General features: G+C 43.9%; 1 protein-coding gene across 2 annotated transcripts in view; it reads right to left on the bottom strand.

Moving 5' to 3' along the window:
- The window catches only part of fat2 (FAT atypical cadherin 2), a 101,466-nt gene that overhangs the window by 68,477 nt on the left and 13,537 nt on the right, over positions 1–19,452 (bottom strand). Inside the window, exons 2-7 of one of the 2 annotated variants that reach the window (XM_080901632.1) lie at positions 19,353–19,439; positions 12,401–15,667; positions 10,960–11,271; positions 4,235–4,293; positions 2,520–2,831; positions 1,521–1,728 (exon numbers count right to left, since the gene is read on the bottom strand). In XM_080901632.1, the coding sequence (XP_080757758.1) occupies positions 1,521–1,728; positions 2,520–2,831; positions 4,235–4,293; positions 10,960–11,271; positions 12,401–15,659 (4,150 nt within the window). In that variant the 5' untranslated portion in view covers positions 15,660–15,667; positions 19,353–19,439. The remainder of the gene's footprint in view (positions 1–1,520; positions 1,729–2,519; positions 2,832–4,234; positions 4,294–10,959; positions 11,272–12,400; positions 15,668–19,352; positions 19,440–19,452) is intronic. The other variant, XM_080901631.1, reaches the window with a different exon arrangement.

Genomic DNA, 19,452 nt, shown 5'->3' with positions numbered 1-19,452 from the left:
ACGTCCTGCTGATACCGCTGACACCAAGACCTTTTTTTCCTCTCCTCCATCCTTTCCCCCTCTTCAGGCAGCGCCGGCCTTTTGCATTATTTATCCGCTGCTAGTTTTTCTACCTGTTTTCTGAAAGCACTGCAGATTTTTCACTTGTGCACAGACAGAAGCCTGAGATGCCGCCAGGCAAATGTCAGTATGTAACAGCATAATTTCACATGTTTATTCAGTGATTACATGACTGACGAATCAGAAAAGGGAGGATGAATCTGTCCTTCTGAGTCACATCTAACTCCTGGGATTTTTTAAACAGAAAACACACAGGTTGAATTGAAAGTAAGCTGCTGATTGGTGGAAGTCCAGCACAAAAGGAGGGGGAAAACTGAGAAGCACAGACTTTGTTTGATTTAATCACCAGGAAAATCTTTCTACATTCTGACTTCTGTCCTCACTGCAGCAGCTCATCTGAAGGACTGATGACGTAAACCTGACCCCACACCATCTCTAACACTGGCCCCTGGTGATGACATCCAGCTGCAGTGTCATCACAAACATCTGACAAACACACACACGAGATAAAAGCCATGCCAACACTGGAGCTGACACCTCGCCACCTGCTGGAATCATTCATGCAATCTTTGTATTGATCGATGAAATAAACCCTGAACATCGGCGATCAAGAGAAGAGGGAGAAGCTGAAAACATTATCCCACAGATGCCTCGCTCCGGGGTCTCTCATCTCGCTGAGTGAACACAGGTCACGGCTCTGGGACCAGTTCACCATGCCTCAGTTATCAATCAAATGTTTTCACGTAAAAAAAACGCCTGCATCAATTTTCTTTATTGTAATAACATGACTGTAGTAATAAACGTCGTGACTGGATCTCTTGAGTCAGGTTCGGTTCGACTGTCACTCTGAGTTTTTCAAGCAATGAACCCGCTCGCTCACTTTTCTGCTCATGCGGGTCGAGTTATGTCGCATGGGAATGTCGGCCTTTCAGTGAAGCCGACACACTTCTGGGGCACTTCTGGCTGAAGCCGAGCAGGCACATTTAGGAAAATTACATAAATCACCAACATCTAAACATTTCCCTCCTCCGGTGCTCTCGTCCTGCACGGGCTGCATTATATTGGTTGACCTTAAGAAAATCACACTACTTCAGCTCATCTGGAAACTCATGAGGATTGATTGTAAAATGATGAGACCCTGTTAGCTGTGACTCTCCGAGTCAGCACTCTGGGCTAAGTGGAAATATGCCGAACGTCAAATATCATTTCCATGGCCGCAGAGTTTAGCGGGAGGAGCGGAGACGGAGAAACTCTGAATCATTACTATGAGCTCAGCCAGCTCTGATGCAGGTGATTCCTCTAATTTGTTTTCTTTGTGGAAGTGGGCGCTCTGCAGGCGTGAATGCAAGCAGCACTTCTCCCCATCATTTGTCTTACTTTCAAGGTCATTACAGCCATTTGTGTGATGCTCGGCTTCCATCAAAGGTCAAACCTCAGAGTGTGTGTGTGGTTCCACTCACCCACGATATCGAACCACTTCTCCCGATGCGGCTCCGTCAAGATGACGCCCACCATCTGAGCGACGCGGTCTGTTTCTATGACAGCAAAGTTGATGTGTGGCTCGACGAACACGATTGGTTCCGCAGAGGCAGGCGGGAGGGCGATCCACTCGATGTTGAGTCGAGCGGTGGATGAATAGGACGGGCTGCCCTGGTCTGTAGCTTTAATCTGGAATAAACAGAGAAACTAAACAGGAAGCTGTGACACACCTGCACATCCAGTCCAGCAGGTAACTGAAAACACTTCCAGCTCACGTCCAGATGTTTTCTTCAGATTCACCAAAAATGACGATTACACCGTCACTCATGTCGCCGCGTCAGATGAACTAACAGCTGAGGGCCTGGACTCACTGGTTACCTATGGTAACTATGGTAACAGTCGTGCCACATACAATAACAATCGCATACTGCTTATGTCATTTTGACTCTAGGGGGCGCTCTGACTGAGTCAGGATCAACACATAGATGCTGACAGACTGAAGGTGTTGCACAACGAGCGCATTCTGAAAAATAAAAAAGACATGAAATTCCTAATTTTTGGGACACAAATCGCAAGTGTGTGTAAAAAAAATCCTTAAATAACAACGGTGAAAAAAAGTGATGATGAGATCCTGACGTCCTGATTTAAGGATGTCAGAGGTGGAAACACATCTGAGGAAACGTAATAATCCGTTCAGAGAGCCGACTGAGCCGGAGCAGAGGTAACCTACGATTATTTTACTATTTCCGTATTGTGAGTGCACTTATTGCCAAATGCAGTGGTCTGATTGGTCAGATCTGTTTGCATCACAAAACATCGGAAAAATTGAGCTTGATAAAATAATCATACATGCAGTAAATTCATCCAATGAGTAAACACTGCGTTAACAACAGGTTTGTAACAGCTTCAGATTCATCAGCCGTATGAAACGTTGACGGGACAAGTAAACTTGCTGTGGTGAAAATTTCTGCAGCACCTACTGTGAGAATATTGTAGCTTTCGGGCAAGAAGTCGCCGTGCGATGTGACCACGCCCGTCACTGGGTCGATTTCAAACTGCTCGTCCACGTTTTCCTGCAGACTGTAGGTTACTGCCGCGTTCGGGCCCTCGTCGTTATCCTGAGCGAGTATCCTGCAGACTTCCTGTTTGCCACCGTCGTGACGCCGTTCAGGCAGCTTGACGTCAAAACGTTTTTCCATGAACTTGGGAGGGTTGTCGTTGGCATCTAGAACCTGGATCACAACGGTGGCGGTGGAGCTCAGAGCCGGAGATCCGTTATCCGACACGATAACCTGAAGGTGAAAAAGAGTTGGAGGGTCAACATCAGCATAATAAAAGCACGATTGATCTTTATATTTACTTTGACTTAATTTTAAACCACTAAATGAATTTCTTGGGGTTTTAAAGCTACGACAAAGATTGCTGGAGGCGGGGGTATTTTTGTGTTGCTGCTAAGAGTTTTCCTTTATTAGGAGTGGGGGAGGTTGGGGTGGAGATGTTCTCCATGTGGTCATGCACCTGTCTTATTATTTAGTTATTATTCATCTCTGGCTCTGTTCCTCAGCTTGTCTTTGTCCCACCTTCCTCCCCTCACACCCAACCCGTCTGACCCTCCCTGAGCCTGGTTCTGTTGGAGGTTTCTTCCTGTTAAAAGGGAGTTTTTCCTTCCCGCTGTCGCCAAAGCGCTTGCTCATAGGGGAGTTATCTGCCTGTTGTTGTTTTCTCTGTAGTATCATTACAAAAAAATGGAGAAGGCTGAGAAGGCTGTTGTTCTAATTTGGAGCTCTATACATAAAACTGATTTGAATAGATAATATCAGAAAAAATAAAAATGGTCTCAGATGGACGGCTCAAATCTCTGAAACTTTGGGTCTGTCCTGAAATGTCACACCAGTTAAGGAAGATTAATTTCCAAGCAGCTGAGATACATTTCTTTTAGTCGGTAGCCAGAAATGTGGTTTGATTTTCTGATGTTGAAATATCTGAACCAGCATCTAAATGTTACCAGTCACATGCCTTTTCTTTCTGCTTTTATCTCATTACACACCTCCGATTGTCCACATAACAACAACATAATTAAATGTAATGACTGTGCACTGATTCCCATTTCTGTGGAAGTTTTAAAGTGGAGCTTCCAACTGAAGTAAAGCTTGTTTCCCTGAGGAAGAATTCCAGTTTTCATACTCTCAGCCTCATGCACTCTTAGTTACACGGTTCATTTATGCCATGCATTTTTTTAACCATATATATCTTAAATATTTAACATGAGCCAACAACACAAACCAACAGAGACACACTAAAAGATGAACTATTGGCCTTTAAAAAAAAATATTGGAAATAAATAAATAATAATGATCACAACACATTCGGACGGGGCAAAAAAACCTTTTTCACTTTTATTTGTTCGTCTGAAAACTTTCTCGAAAAAATCGTTATGTGTGGGGGGGTTGTGCTATTTCCTGACTCACAGGTCAGCGATCGACTGAACGATCACTAAAATTATAGCATTAAAAAAAGAGCAGCTTCCACACTGACGTCACGTTTGGTGCTCGTTACCCGTGTCAGTAAAGCAGCGAGCACTGCTGTGTATTCTGGATTTATGGGAACGTCGGCGATTCACAGCAGAGCTGGATTTGTGTTCCTGTTTCTGCATCGATCTGATGGGAAGAGAAAATGTTGTTTATCAGAGTCTCACCTCAATACTGTGCTCCGGTTTATCCTCTCGATCCAAAGCTGAGACAGTGCTGATAACACCTGCAAACACAAACACACACACCAAACACAGGTGCTGTTAGCAGGAAGTGAGAGTGCAGGTTACACATAAACAAACAGAGTTGGGAGTTTTTGTGTGTGTGTGTGTTGTGGCGGTTGGGAATGGAGGCGGGTGTCCCTGAGTAGTAACAGAAGAAAACACATTGTATTTTACAGCTCTTGATGTTGTTTCTGTTGTTTTTGTTTTTGAGGGTCACTCAATGTTTGTTTATGTCGCTATAAAAAATTACAACAAACAGCTAAAAAAAAGATGATGATGATGATGGCGGTGTGATGCAGTGCTGAGGTGAAGTCGACCTGAATAAAGACTGATACAGATATCAAACAGGGACAGAGTGAGCGATGGATCGCGTGATAAACTTCTGAAGCAGAGAACAAGCCGCCTTCAACACGACAGAGATCGCATCGAGGAGCTTTGCAAAGGACTTTCTTCTGTTTGTCTAAAAAAAGAAACAGCATCCATTTTTTTTGCATTGTTTAATATCAAGAATAAACTTTCAGAAGACATTAAAAAACCTCCATTTCCTTCCGCTCTCCACTTCAATGTCGTGGGGGCGGGGGCTGGAGCCCATCCCGCTGCCACCAGGCAAAGGCTGGGGCGTCCGGACTCGATCGTTTTCTCACAGAAACTGGAGCTGTCGGTACTGATGCTGGCAGAACAGGAAAAAACTGGAGGCCCATAAACTCAAAATAACCAACAGGAGACAGAAGCATAGAGCGGCTGCTCATAAGGGGAGGGCATCACCTTCAGCATGGCTGGGAGATACGGGAAGCACCTGTGTCACATTACAGGACCAGTGGAATTTACTGTTGAAAGACAAAACCACTATTTTGTCATCCAAAGCTGCTCTACAGTTGGAAATTAGCAATTTGGGTCACCTTACACTCAGAGCACAACACTGACTGATCACTGGGAGGAGGGGTCACTCACAGCCAATCAGATGCTTCCGCCGCATCCGCCTGAGCTCAGTCGGCCTCTGAACTGTGTGACAGGTGATTATCAGACACCGCGAGGGAAACCGCGGCTGACAGTTTGCTGAATCAGCGTGTTTAAGTGTCTGCAGCTGCTGGGAGAAGCGTCCTAGACACACAGCAACAGGCTGGGAAAATACAAGTCTCTGTGTCTCCAACCAAAAGAGGTGTGGGAGCTGCAGACAGAGGAGGGGGTCGTAAGTGCTGCAAAAGAGGCCCCACTGAGCGTCATCGAGTCCTTTTATGACAGAGCAAACAAGCCCTGCTGGGAGGGACAGGTGGGAACGTTAGAAAGTGTGTTCCTGTCATTAGTGCAGATGTGGGAATCACGGCTAAAGCCTCGTCCCTCCCCACCGCCTGTTTTCACTCAGCCATCCAGGACGCCTGTCAAAACCACACGAGGACAAACAGCTGCTTCTGCGTCAGGGGCCGTTCATTCCTTTTTCGCAGGATTCACATCACATTTTTACGTCTCTTCTTTTTTGAATGTGGACTAGTTTCACTTGCTTTTTAATTCAGACATCGCAAATTTCTGAGAACTATTTCAGAAATGCCAATGAGAAAAAAGTTTGAGAATTTTTGTTTGTATGTTACTGAGGGGTAATTAGCAGGTATCTGTGTCTGTGTGACATTCCCACTGAGTCTGTGGATTCAGCTTGATAACAAGGTCGGTGGAGCCTTGGCATTCCAACCTCTCATCCACATACAGTCACTCCTGCCTCCAAAAAGCCAACATGGCAACGGCCAAAACACATTAAGGCTTCAAAGCTGGGCTTTTGGCTGCATCCTTCCTTTACACAGTGTATCGTTCCCGTCTCGATAGACGTAATAATTCAGTCTCAGGCTCTGAGACTGAGAATGTGCTACCCAAGACAGATTTCATATAAAAGTTGGTCTCAGGTGTTGGACTCTTTTTCATGTAAATTTGTTAATAGTAAGAAAAATATCATACATCTTGGTGAGTGCTTTGTGTATATCAAGAATATAAAATACACAATCGCATCATATCACTTTTTGAATCATCAACAGCCTACAGCCATTTGAGGAATTTGCTGTTGCAAAATGCTAATGAAGTGGGCACATTCCTGACTTGCCTGGCCTTGTCAACAAACAAACACATAATGAAGTGTTCCACGAGATGCTTTTTCTCAAAACACACACGACAATGTTTCATGTGCATTTCTGCATTAAAGCACGAAGCTTCCTCGATTCTTCTCGCCTGAAACGGACACAGCGCTGTGGTCATGAGTCACTTTCATCTTGTCAAGGCACGAGTGGTTTCACCCTCATATTACTAATAAGAGGTTCATTTGTTAACAGTAAGACAAGGTGGGTCATGTTCCAAAGAGGAACAGGTTCCAGGTAACATGATCTCCCTCTGCTTACGCCGTTTTTCTAATCTATATAAGCTAGTACACGATATTTCTTTGATTCTTTGTTGTCAAAGGATTTTAAGGACAGCTCAGTTTGCTGTCTACAAGTAAAAGTCAGAGAGGATGTCAGCACATCCTAAAAGTCTGTTTGATTTAAGCTATGACAGCCTGTGCTCCGACATGGCTCCAGGAGTGTTAGTGACCACTGAAGGCAGAAGATGAGGTCCCAGTTCGAGTCCAGTTCATCCCGTATGAGCTGAAAGAAGCTGAGGTCAGAGCTCTAGAGGCCACAAACTGGCAACTAGGTTTCCTGTTGATTTGGACTTCAGTGAACCACAAAAACCAGTTGCAGACCTCGAAGTCAAAAAGCCTGTTTAGCATTTGTTCTGATGTTTACTGGACCTGTGGAAGCTGCGATTTAATGTAAAAACTATTAGCAAGAGCTCCAACAGCACAAATGTGGTCCACAGTAGGGGTGGGTTTTTATAATCGATTTATCGATTAAAATCGATTCTGGCTTGGATAACGTGAAATCGATTCATTAAAATCCTGAATCGATTTTTTAATATAAATTTATTTTGCCCGAAATGCCAGAATCTCTGGTGAAACCTCACAAAATTTCAACAACCACCAAACAGCTAAGACAGTAAATGAGAGCAGGAACATGGATTCTGCACACACAGCGCAACCCGCGGATCAGAATCAGTCAGATGTCGCCTTTCTCACAGTCGGGGCTGAAAGCCGACAGCTCGCTGATTCTGATCTGTCGGCGGGTCCGCGCTTTGTGTTCACACCCTTTATGCGCTGATTCTAAAGCTGTTAGTTTGATGTCTCTCCAAACAATATTGACCGAACCAGCAGCAAAAGAAGATCCAAACTACGCTTCACATAAACATCGTCATATATTCACTCTTACTTTTACTGTTTTGCTTCGACCACGATGCACAGCTCTCTCTCTCTGTACTTCAAGAACAGTTTTTCTTCATTATTCGCTTGCTTGTTACGCACAAGTCTGCTGTTGTTTACAGCGCTGTCGGCCGACGTTTTTTTTCTTTCCGTTTTATATACTTCCAAAAAGAAAACCTAATTTCTGCCGTTCAATACTGAACAAATTTAAACTTTTTAAAATTATGCAAAATGCAAAACACTTAACTGTGTCTCTAATAAAACCGCTGTAACTTCAGAGGTAATGTTCATTTATTGATTAATGGATTTCTTTCGTTTATGATGTACTGCAGAATATTTTTATAAAATCCCAGGCCAGGAAAATCACCTTCATGTTTTTCTGTGTTTCTGTGCATCACAGCAGATGCCTTTAAAGGCATCTGCTGTGATGCACACACTTTTGATAAAGTCTTGCGTGTGTCAGCTTCCTTTTTATAGATACAAAAATATGTAAATGTACTGATCTGAATTATAATATTTCTGACTGTCAAAATTTCCCAGATTCAAATCGAATTGAATCGAATCGAATTAAATCGAATCGAATTAAATCGAATCGTGGATCAATTCGGGACCTTGTGAATCGGAATTGAATCGATTCTAGAAATCAGTGACGATACCCAGCCCTAGTCCACAGGTCCAGTTCAGGAACTCCAGCTAGCTGAGGAGAAGCCTAGCAGGCAGCTAGCAGCTACAGCCACTTGTGTCACCAGCAGTGTTGCCAACTTAGCGACTTTGTCGCTATATTTAGCGAGTTTTCAGATCACCTTAGCGACTTTTTTTCTAAAAAGCAACTAGCGACAAATCTGGCGACTTTTTCTGGTGGTATTGGAGACTTATTTATGACGACTTTTTGACATGAAAACGCGTATCGCTCTTACTCTCAACAAGCAGCGGTGTTGCCGTGAGCACCTCACCCGTGCCAAAGCGCTCACAGGCGGAGGATAGTCCTCCCCAGCTGCTATCAGGGCAGGAGACGTTCACACCTGTGTGTCCAAACGGCAAATGAATCGCGCATGAGCGAAGCCGCTGCTCCCGCACTGACTGTAACGCAGTCTGTTCTTCTTTTACTCTTATGCTGTTTTGTGGATCACAAGGTTTAAAACTACTTATAAACACACACTCTCACACACACAGTAACTCCACCAGAGTGCCTATTTCAGGTCACTTTTGCCGGTCCAGGCCCAGAAAAAGGAGCAGGGTTGGAATTGTGACATTAAAAAACAATAATTGAAAGAAATTTAATTTGTAGTTCTAAATAAATTCTAACTGCATTTAGGACGTTTTTTACTCACTTTGTCTCTTCCACGATGTTATTTCTCTCTAAAACACCGTAGGTTACAATTACATTAGCATGACCAATTATGCAAATTAGGCGATGACGTCATTTGGCAACTTCTAGCGACTTTTAGGACAGCCAATAGCGATTTTCCTTACTGAGGAGTTGGCAACACTGGTCACCAGCCACCCGTCAGTCAAAGAGACCACAGCCCTAATAATGCACGTTTATTTTTGCACGTTTATTATCACTGCTGGAGCCTCTGCTAGATGTTAGAGGAACTTCAGGTTTTAGGAGTTTTTTTACTTTAATTATTTTTAGTTTGCAGCACAGGGATAAAAAAAATAAAACTTCGGTCAGTTCTGCAAGAATTTGGGTCAGTGTCAGTCAGCTGTCCTCAGCCTGCAGCCTCAGAATACAAAAAGGTTCACAGAGATTTAATAACCCCTTTTCAGCAAAACACTATTCATCCTGTGCTTCTATGCATGAGTAAATGGATACCAAATACACCTGCATTTATAGAAAAATACTTGTTTGAATGTGACACACTCCAGCTGGCAGCAAACCTTTGCCCCGTCTCTGAGCGACATCTCTGTAATCCCTCGGTACACTGGCCTCGGGGCGTGGACAAATAGCATGTTAGAGGACGAGGACAGGGCTGGTAGCGGCTGGTAGCATCACAGCTAATGCTGCGCTCAATAGCTTTAACTTCAAAGTCCTCGCCAGGTGATTCAGCTTCAACTGTCAGCGAGGAAGGCAGAGATGTTTAGGCTTCCTCATTGTTCCCGTCATGCTAACTCAGTTTTTATTTCAGGTCGCACGTGACTGACTCTGTGAGTGACTCTCAGGGAGCTCCCTGTTGTATAGGTATAGACAGACCTAGCTTCCGCAGCACATACTGCACTCATGCTTGCAACACTGCATTTGCAAGCATGCATATGCTTGTTAGCTTTTCACCCATGAATCAAAATGTAACACGTACAGATATACCAAAACACTCTGCAACAGAGGCCTGCCAGATGTCCTGCACACACAAAGGGAGTTTGAATCAAGATGTAAATCAATTGCAATGAGAGCATGAAGTCTCTTTTTCTGCTCGAGCTGCTCGTGAAATGCCAGAATGACGCTGAGCAACTTGATCCAATTACATCCCAGAGTTCCTGTATTTTTGCCTGCACATATGCTGCTCACTGAATGCTTCAATACCATGATTCAGGGGTGAGAAATGTTTAAGTGGGAGGGAGGAGACGTGAGCCAAAGCTGGAAAACTGGAAAATTGTACTTTTGTACTATATTCTAATAATAAATTCAATAACAAAATAATTATAGCTGCAATTAAAAACACAATGTCTACCTGTTGGATGGAATAAGTGCTACCTGTCTGGAAATTATTTTTTCAATCTTATGAAGGTTTAGGAACTTTAAGGACAGAGTTCAGAGTACTGACCATGTTTTTATTGGTGAGTACTCATAATTAAGGTTAAACACTCTTTGTACAGCTGGGGGCAGTTTGGCCTTTCTCCATGTACTCACGCTTCCTCTCACAGTCCAAAGACATACACCAGGGGTGTCCAACTCCAGTCTTTGTTCCGACACACCTGAATCACATGAATGGCTTGTTATCAGGCCTTTGCCAAAATTGATGGCATACTGAAGAGGTAATCCAACCATTTTATTCAGCAGTGGTGGAGTAGGAATGCATCTAAAAGCTGCAGGACAGTAGCTCTCAAGTTGGACACCCCTGACGTTAAATAAACTGTTGAGGTTAAATTGACTGTAGGTGTGTGTGTGTCTCTCTGTGGGACAGACTAGCAAAGTGTCCAGACTGTATTCTGCCGCTCGCCCTGTGACGCTGCAGCCTTGAATTGGACAAGTTAAATAAAAGGTCTGGATGGATAAGAAATTCTCCAGGTTAGCTTGCCATTCAAAACTTGGTGTTAAAATGTTGTGCCTCAGTTTGCGACTGAGATAACTCACATGATATCACCTTGTTTTACCTTTCTGAGCCAGGAAAACTTTCTGTGACATGTTGAAATTCATCAAGGTCTCCTTTGATTATATTTTTCATTGAAGAGTATTCACCTGTGTTAGGATCGATGTCAAAGTGCAATCGGTGAGATTCCAGCATCTGGAAGGAAAGCTTCCCCTCAGAGGACGTGTCCACATCTGTGGCCGACACCTTGATGACGGATTCGACCGTGTCCACGTTCTCTGGGACAGATGCAAAATACATTGGCTGGGAAAGTTCGGGAGCATTGTCATTAATGTCCAGGACCTCGATGAAGACGTGAGTCCAGGTGATCAGAGGCTCAGTCCCCAGATCGGTGGCGTAGACGGAGAGCCAGTAATGAGGCGCCGTCTCGCGGTCCAGCATCTCTGTCATACGAATCACACCTAAACACACCAACGGTACAGTTAAATCATTGTTGTCTACACTGGTATTCACATGTTTCAAACATGCTGCCCTGCCTCAGGAATGAATCACTTATCCATCTAATCTGTTCATGCTTAATCACTGTACAGCCCGGGAGGAACTAGCAGCCACTTGCGCCGTCACTGAGCTTAAGGTGTCTCTTTGCATTCAAAAAAAATCTGGAAAGGAGCCCAGACGTGGGTTGTGAAATTTTAAGTTATTCCCTGTTCAGCAAAATGTGTGACATATTTGTGTTAGCTTAATACGCTAGAAAAGAGGCCCGCACAGAGGCCTGAACACAATGGAAATGTACTCCTCTGCACAGTGGTCTGAAGAGGCTGTTTAAATGTTGATGCCCCAAGTGAGAGATAATGAAGCAGCAACGTGGAGACAAAGACATATTTCAGCATAACTCTTTTGTCACAGTGAACACCATTCAGTCTGATTTTATTTGAGTCTTAAGTACAGCAGCAGGCCAATGGAATACATTGTGATACGCTGCAAGGTCGCAGGGTATCCTCTGCAAAGGATATGCTGATGGAAAAATATACAAACTACTTTAACAACCCCAGACGAAGAACTGCTTCTTCAAGCAAGTACACGTCCCGTTCTATCAGAGTGAGCACATGAGCATACAGCTGTAAAGTTCAATGCAGCACGAGGCGTGTCAGAGAGGTGGAAAAGACAAATGTTACCATGCAACACTTGTGCCGTTTAATTTATGCTGCAGTGCTAATTACTGTTTACAGAGCACAACGGTTCTGACCTTTGACCTTTCTACTGAGAACTAGTCTATAATCTTTACCCTTCACTGAAGACACACTCTGCTAAACAGTGCTTTATTTAGCAGGTGGTTAGCTTTGGCTTTCAGTCAGATTGGTTCTTAGCTCCTAAACTTTGTTTCTATATGGAAACCTAGTGTGTTACCAGGTGAGATTTAATGGTGCAACCTTTGGAGAGGACAAAGGCCTTTTCCCAGTCTTTCTGCTAAGCTAAACTATGAGAGCGAGATCAGGCTTCACATCTGACTAAAAATTGCTAACATTGCTTTTCTACTTTTTAGATAAAAACATCACAACAACAAAAATTGAATCACCAAGTGTTAGTTACCTGCTTCCTCATCAATGGTGAACACTCCTAAGCCAGAACCATCATGGATGTGGTACCTGACAACCCCGTCTCTGCCCAGGTCTTTGTCTGAAGCCGTGAGAGTTACCACAGATGTCCCTACAGCTGAGTCCTCCTTTACCAGAGCTTCATAGACGAACTCTGAGAACACCGGCCGGTGGAGGTTCTCATTGACATCCAGAACCTCGATCTCCACGAAGCATGACGATGACAAGGAGCGAGGGAGGCCGTGGTCGACTGCCCAGACTGTGAGATTGTAAGATGGCCGCCTCTCAAAGTCCAGCTCTCTCTCGAGGGTGAGGGCGCCGGTGGAGGAGTCGAGATGGAAGATCCCGCTCTCTGTGTTTTTGAGGTTATAGGTGACAAGGCCTCCACTGCCCAGATCCAAGTCCATGCTGTCCACCCAGACAAGCAGCGTGCCCACAGGAACATCTTCTGGAACTTTTATTTTATGCACTTTGGGCACAAATTTGGGTGGGTTGTCATTTATATCCTGCAAAATCACCACCAGGTTGACAGTGGAGAACAGCTGAGGGCCGACTGTAGCCTGGTCTCTTGCTTCAATCAGGAGATCATGCTTGGGTGAGCTTTCTCGATCCAGTCTACCCGTCACAGTCAGCTCTCCGGTGAATTCATCCATCCTGAACATGTCGGTCATTGTCAGGAGGGAATACTGGACTTTACCACTCATATCTGAGTCCAGGTCTGCTGTGCGACATGTAAAAATAACCGAATTCACCTCTTTGTTTTCAGGCACGTGGATCACGTACCTGGGCTGATCGAAAACAGGAGGATTGTCATTGACATCCATGATGTTAACGGCAATGAATTTCCACGCAGAAGTTTGCGGTATTCCCAAGTCATAAACAGTGATGTTCAAAATGTAGAACCCCTTTCTCTCTCTGTCAAGTGGACAAACTAGCCGAAGATCACCAGAGAACGTATCAATGGAGAAACAGCCATCTTCATTCCCACTCGAGATGGCGTACACAAGCTTACTATTAAACCCAGAGTCGTTGTCTGTTGCTTTGAACTGAACAATGGTTGAATTTAATGGATGGTTCTCGACGAGATCAATCGAACTGGGAATGCTTGTATCAAACTTGGGAGAATGTCGATTGGTGATGTGGATATCTGAGAATGTGTCCTCCTCCTGATTGATTAAAATGGGTTTGATTGACTTGATTAGTTTATCAGTGACCTGTTTGGCAATGCCAGTTTCCTTGCAGTGCAGCGTTCGATCTTCACCTCGGTTAGTAATGGTTATCCTGACAACCGATGCTTCAGAGTGATGCTTCCCATCGGTGGCTACAACTCTCAGAGTGAATGAACCCTGCAGCAGAGGGATAGGTTGTTTCAGGGCAATGACTCCAGTCACAGAGTTGATCCCGAACACTTGGAGCTCGTTCCCTGACTCGATGACATACCTCAGCTGCTGCAGCTCATCTAAATCAATAGCTGACAGCTTTGCGACTTCGTGTCCCACAGGTAAATCCAGAGGTACAGTAACATTGCAGCCCACCTGCTCGAACAGAGGGATGTTATCGTTGATGTTGTTCAGAGTTATTGTCACAGGGCTTTCGCTGACCTGACTGAAGGGGCCGCCGCTGTCCGACGCCCAAACTCTCAGGTGATACCGCCGTTTCATCAGTTCATAGTCCAAGTGTTCGGAGGTAGAGATGATGCCCGTGAATGGATCTATTGTAAAAGGCAAAGGGCCTGAATTTGCAATCGCGTAAGTCACAAAGCCGTTTTTGCCTTTGTCTTTGTCTGAAGCTGCTACTTTCAACACGCTGCTGCCAACAGGGCTGTTTTCATCCAGCGTGGCCTGATAGGATGTCTGTGTGAACTCTGGGCTGTTGTCGTTTTCATCCGTTATCTCCACCACGATGTGAGTTTCAGCTTCACCGTGATTGGCCATTACATCAAACTCATATCGATCTTTCCTCTCATAATCAAATTTCCCTGTAGTTATGATAATCCCAGTTTTAGGATTGATCTTAAAGTTAGAGGTGTCTGGATTGTTCTTGATACTAAAGGTAACGTTAAAGGGAACTGAGGTGACAGAAACCTTAAGTACATGAGTCTGTGGGGGTGAAAACTCACTCAGAGTCACAATGTAGGTGTCCTCCAAAAATGCCAGTGGGCTGTAATGATAGGCTGGAATGTGGATTTGTGTGATTGGAGAGAGGAAACTTGGCAAGCTCCTGTCTTTAGCTTGCAGTGAAAGATTCAACCCAAAACGAGCCTGAGACCAGATAATCCTCTTTGTAGAGATCACTTGGAAGTCACTGCCCTGCACACCTGAGGGGATTACCTCAAACCACTTGTGGGGATCCCCTCCAATGATATTGAGGGATTCCACTGGCTTAACTCCTTCCTCCACATGGACATTGATATCTATTTTTCCATCTGCAGACACTGTAGCTTCAGGGGGCGGTGTGATAACTGGAGATGCCATGGTCATCTTTTGTATGTTTACAGTGACCCTGGCGACATTCCCAAATTTCTGAACACCGGATATCTTTTTTGTCCTGTCCTCTGCTAATACGGTGAGGTCGTAGCGCTGTGCGCGAGTGTGATTGAGCCTCTTGATGAGGCTCACCGTGCCCGTGAAAGGGTCAACAACAAACGGATGAGCTCTGCTGGTGAATGAATAATAAAACTCAGCATTGCTCCCAATGTCGGCGTCTGTAGCGCTGACTTTGGTGACACTTGACTTTAGAGGAGCGTCCTCCCTGATGGCCACATTGTACGATGCCGGGTAGAAGAGAGGCTTTAAGTCGTTGGTGTCAAGCACCTGGACGAAGACCTTCGTCATTGCCTCGAAGCCAAAAGTGCTTTCCTTTGCCTCCACAGTGAGAGTGTACGAGTCTCTGACCTCCCTGTTGAGGAGAGCCGAGTTGCTGCTGCGCGTCTTGATCCTGAGAAAGCAGAAATTTCCGACTTTGACTGCCTCTGCTTTGAAGAAGCTGTCATCGTCACCTGAGACGATGTTGTACTTGATGTCCCACAGCGGATCTGTCACTTCAATGCCCATCTTCACCTGCGTCTCAACGTACATCCGCGGGGCTGAGTTCTCGTTGATGGCAGCGTTGTAGAGGTGGTGTGTAAACAGCAGAGGAGAACTGCCTTTTCCAAGTCTATAACTACCTTCAGATCTTGTCACACATGTGAGGACTGAGGCAAAAACAAGAAGGATTGCTCCTGAAGCTGCCATCATAATCCCCTTTTTGAACATTTTCACATCTGTAAAAAAGACAGAAAAGAGAAGAATAAAAGTCATGTAAGAAAAGCCTTTAGGGAGAGACAACAGCTGCCTGTATCACACGACAAGACATGAAATGTACACTCCAAGCTATTTTGTAAATAGACCAATCACTTCCCTGAAGCTCGAGCACAAAGAGTACAACAGAGAAAGCATATTGACACAACAGCCGAGGGGAGGCTGCGGAGAGGCGTCTCACTCTTGTCCTAACTTGTCTTGACAAAACGTAAAACCAGTAAAACGCTGGATTGTTTCAGGCCAACAAGCTTTTTCAGAGAGTTGGCAGCCCAAATACCCCCTAATCATTTCTCTGAGGCTGAATATCAGCAGCGCAGAGTTGTCCCAATAATCGCCTTCAGTCATTGCAACGATGTGTGGAGGAGTGGTAGGTGATGGTGGGTGGCTCAGAGACTGAGAGCACTTATCCGTGGAGGCATGAGTCATTAAACTGCTACACCCATAACCTTTTACAGGGAAGACCTGATCAAAAAGTTAAACATATAAAACCAACAATCACTACCTGAAGCCCACATTCATGTCCAACTCTACAAAGCTCACATGTGTGTTTTGTCTTTTATTCTTCCAGTTTAACAGCATCTTTTATTATAAGGTGTTCTGAAAGACAATGCTTTTTAATCAGATTCAATTCATGCGCCAGCTGCAGCGAGAAATAACGGACCTGAGTAACAGACCTACAGTGTCTGTTGGGAGGTTGGAGGCATATGGTGCAGTTATAATTCCTTTTTTTACTTTCTCTTTGACTTCCTGGGAAACTTCAGACTCTAAACCAGGTTAGCCTTAGGGAAAGACAGTGGTTTTAAACTGTTTACACTTTCTGCATAAATGAGTCACAGCAGCAGCAGCTGAACATGTTCTGAAAAGATGGACTTGGACCAAACCTGATGATGATGACGATGATCATGCAAAAAAAATCAAAAGATTTTTTCCATTTTTGCTACATTCAGCATTTTGTCCAATGTATTGCTCACAATTTGTTTATACAAACGAAATCATTTAAGGGGGTTAGGATGAAGACATCCCCGTGATGATGTAGAGGCCTAAAACTCAAATCTGATGAAGACATACATCAAAAGTTAAGGATGTCACTGCCAGTGTTGTCTTACACTTTAAAGTTTGTCTTTCAAAATCATGACCCACAATATCCTTCTGAACCTAATCCATGTTTCCATACATCAGCATTGTAGCATAACTCTTCAGCATCTCTGGAATCGCCATATCTACCTATGCTAATGTTTTCCTGTGGTTCATCATGTCCATGTGGTCCAAGCCTCTGATTGATGGTGTGTACAAGGCGTGCTGGCAGAAAGATCAACCCCATCAGGACACAAAAAGCTAAAAGTAACTCACAAATGACCTAAAACCATGAATCACACAACTGCTTTAAAAGTGAAGCTCCCTTTATTCAGAGGAGTACAAAGAGTCTGATGTGTCCAAGGAATCTGGAAAATAATGAGGATGCCCACACCATCCTCACTGCGTCTCTGACAGTTCATCCAATCATAGGAATCTGGAAGGAACAAACTCCTTTTTCCAAGATCAGAGGTATGAAAAGTTCTCCCTTCTACCTCCGGTTCCTCCACAAAAATAAGCTATTTCAAATAGAATATCTTCACACCTTCACACCAACCATTCGGTTTCAGTTGTCTAAACAAATCTGAACACACAACAGGGCAAGACAAAAGATGCCTTATTGTGGCAGAAAGTTATGAATACCAGTATCTCACACGATCTCACACTCATGTGGGTTTAGGAAAACAGCACTCCCGGACGCGCTGATGGTTTGGTCCCGAGTCTCCAGGTAGGCTGGCGCTGGAGCTTTCACTGGACGGTGACAGGTATGAGGGGTGTTATCTCCACTCACATGGTGACAGTTGATCAGATTACAAACGCCAACGTCACAGCTTGGAATTCAAAAGAGAGGCAAGGTGTTTTGTAATTTAGCCAGGCTTTCTGCACCATCATTTTTTTCTGGTGCTCACGTCTATTTTGTGACCGGCACATTTTAGATGCACTGCTTCAGGGTTTGACTTGACTTTTTTAGGACACCTCACAGATCGCTGATCTCTCCACCGAGAATATTTATGCTGCCTGGAAATGTGGACATTTTGGGACATCTTTATTTTTATAATCACAGTCCAAATGTCTCTTTTCCTGTAAAAGCGTGCTTATAATGTAAAACTGGGAAATATTGTTACGCAAGCGCTAAAACTTACTTACTTAAAACCTGACTTATTACCTCCTTATTTAAATGGTCTTACCCAGGGGCGATTTTAGCCCATTTTTGAGGGTGCTTCAGCACCCCCAAAATGAATCAAAGCACCCCCAAAGATTCCTTACTTTTTTTTGACAATATTTGCTGTTTGTGGGACACACTACTAAAAATATAAAAAGCATACAGTACGTAATTGAGATGGAACATTTTAACAACAAAAGTATAGATAACCCCTCCCCCCTCCCAAAGTGGTTTGTTCCAGCTCTCCCCTGCTCTGGCTCTAGCGCCGTTGCTGCCAGAGCGATGGTGGCTGAGACGCAGCGGAGCAGAGGTGTAAGTGCCTGGCTTAAAACAGGACATGTTAGCTGCCTTTAACCTTCAGTTACTCTTTATATAGTTAGGTAGGAGTCAGGCCATGTTTCTTTTTAGCTGAAAAATATTACACCAGGTAACCTGCAGTGTTGAAAACGTGTTTTCCGACTATGTTTGCTACCCTACAATCCGTCGTGCTTTGTAGTAAAATCAGCAACATTTGACCGTCCTGTTGCTCCTATTTAAATGTATGCAGCCTATTTAAAATGTAAAACGTAACATTGTCCGCAGCCTACTGTTGTTACCACCATCCTGTTTTAAATGTAATGAGAGAAACTGGTTATTTTGTCATATGTGCCGATATTGAACCCAAGGTACTAACTAGCTAACTGACTGGATGCCCATTAACCTTATAACTCCTGTTGTGTGTGTGTGTTTGTTTGTGTACAGAGAGACAGCCAGGTTCATAATGGATATGAGGTAGTTTTTTCAAAAAAAGGAGCCACATTCAGGTAAAAGTGTAAAATCAAATGATTCATCAATAAAGGATAATGTTGGATCAGTGTTTCAATATTTATATCCTTTATTAGATGTACATGTGGTTTGTTTATTTGCCTTTTGGTTAAAAGTAAACTGAGAGAGGACTTCTTTTTTATTAGTGATCTTAATAGTATTTTTTAATCTAATTGAATACAATCAATTTGTGTATGATTGTCAGTCCAAAGAGGGAGAGAGGAAAGAGGAGAACATGAGGAGAAAGTACAAGGTCAGGAAGAACCAGGTAAGAAAACAGACAGGGAGTACTAACAGGCACAACAGAAACTGTTAAACTGGCAAAGAAAAAAACACAACTATTAAACTATCCGGTTTTTTAATGATGACGCGACGAATCCTACTTCCGGGTCTAAAGTAGTCTGCGTTTAATATGGCTTTTGTGTTGTTAACATGTTTAATGTTATGTATTTTCTTCTATTTGATCTCAAAAAGCTCCTAAAACAGTCAGTGATCCCTGTTGACCTCCCTCGGCTTTTATTACCGCTAATCATTTATTTAAGCTCAGTTTTTAAAACCTTAGGATGTAACTACAGCCCAGCCCATGCAGCAGTATATGAATGACTAACCTCGTATTGTGGATGGATTATCTCAGTTGTTCTCCTGGCTGAAGTTTGGTCCTTTTACAGCATCCTGCCATGCGATTACATTTGTTCCTGACCACCGAGA

Source organism: Rhamphochromis sp. 'chilingali' (genome assembly GCF_963969265.1).
Source record: "Rhamphochromis sp. 'chilingali' genome assembly, chromosome: 13".
Taxonomy (NCBI): Eukaryota; Metazoa; Chordata; class Actinopteri; order Cichliformes; family Cichlidae; genus Rhamphochromis; species Rhamphochromis sp. 'chilingali'.
Note: the sequence above shows the minus strand (reverse complement) of the source record. Positions and strands in the feature narration are given on the sequence as shown.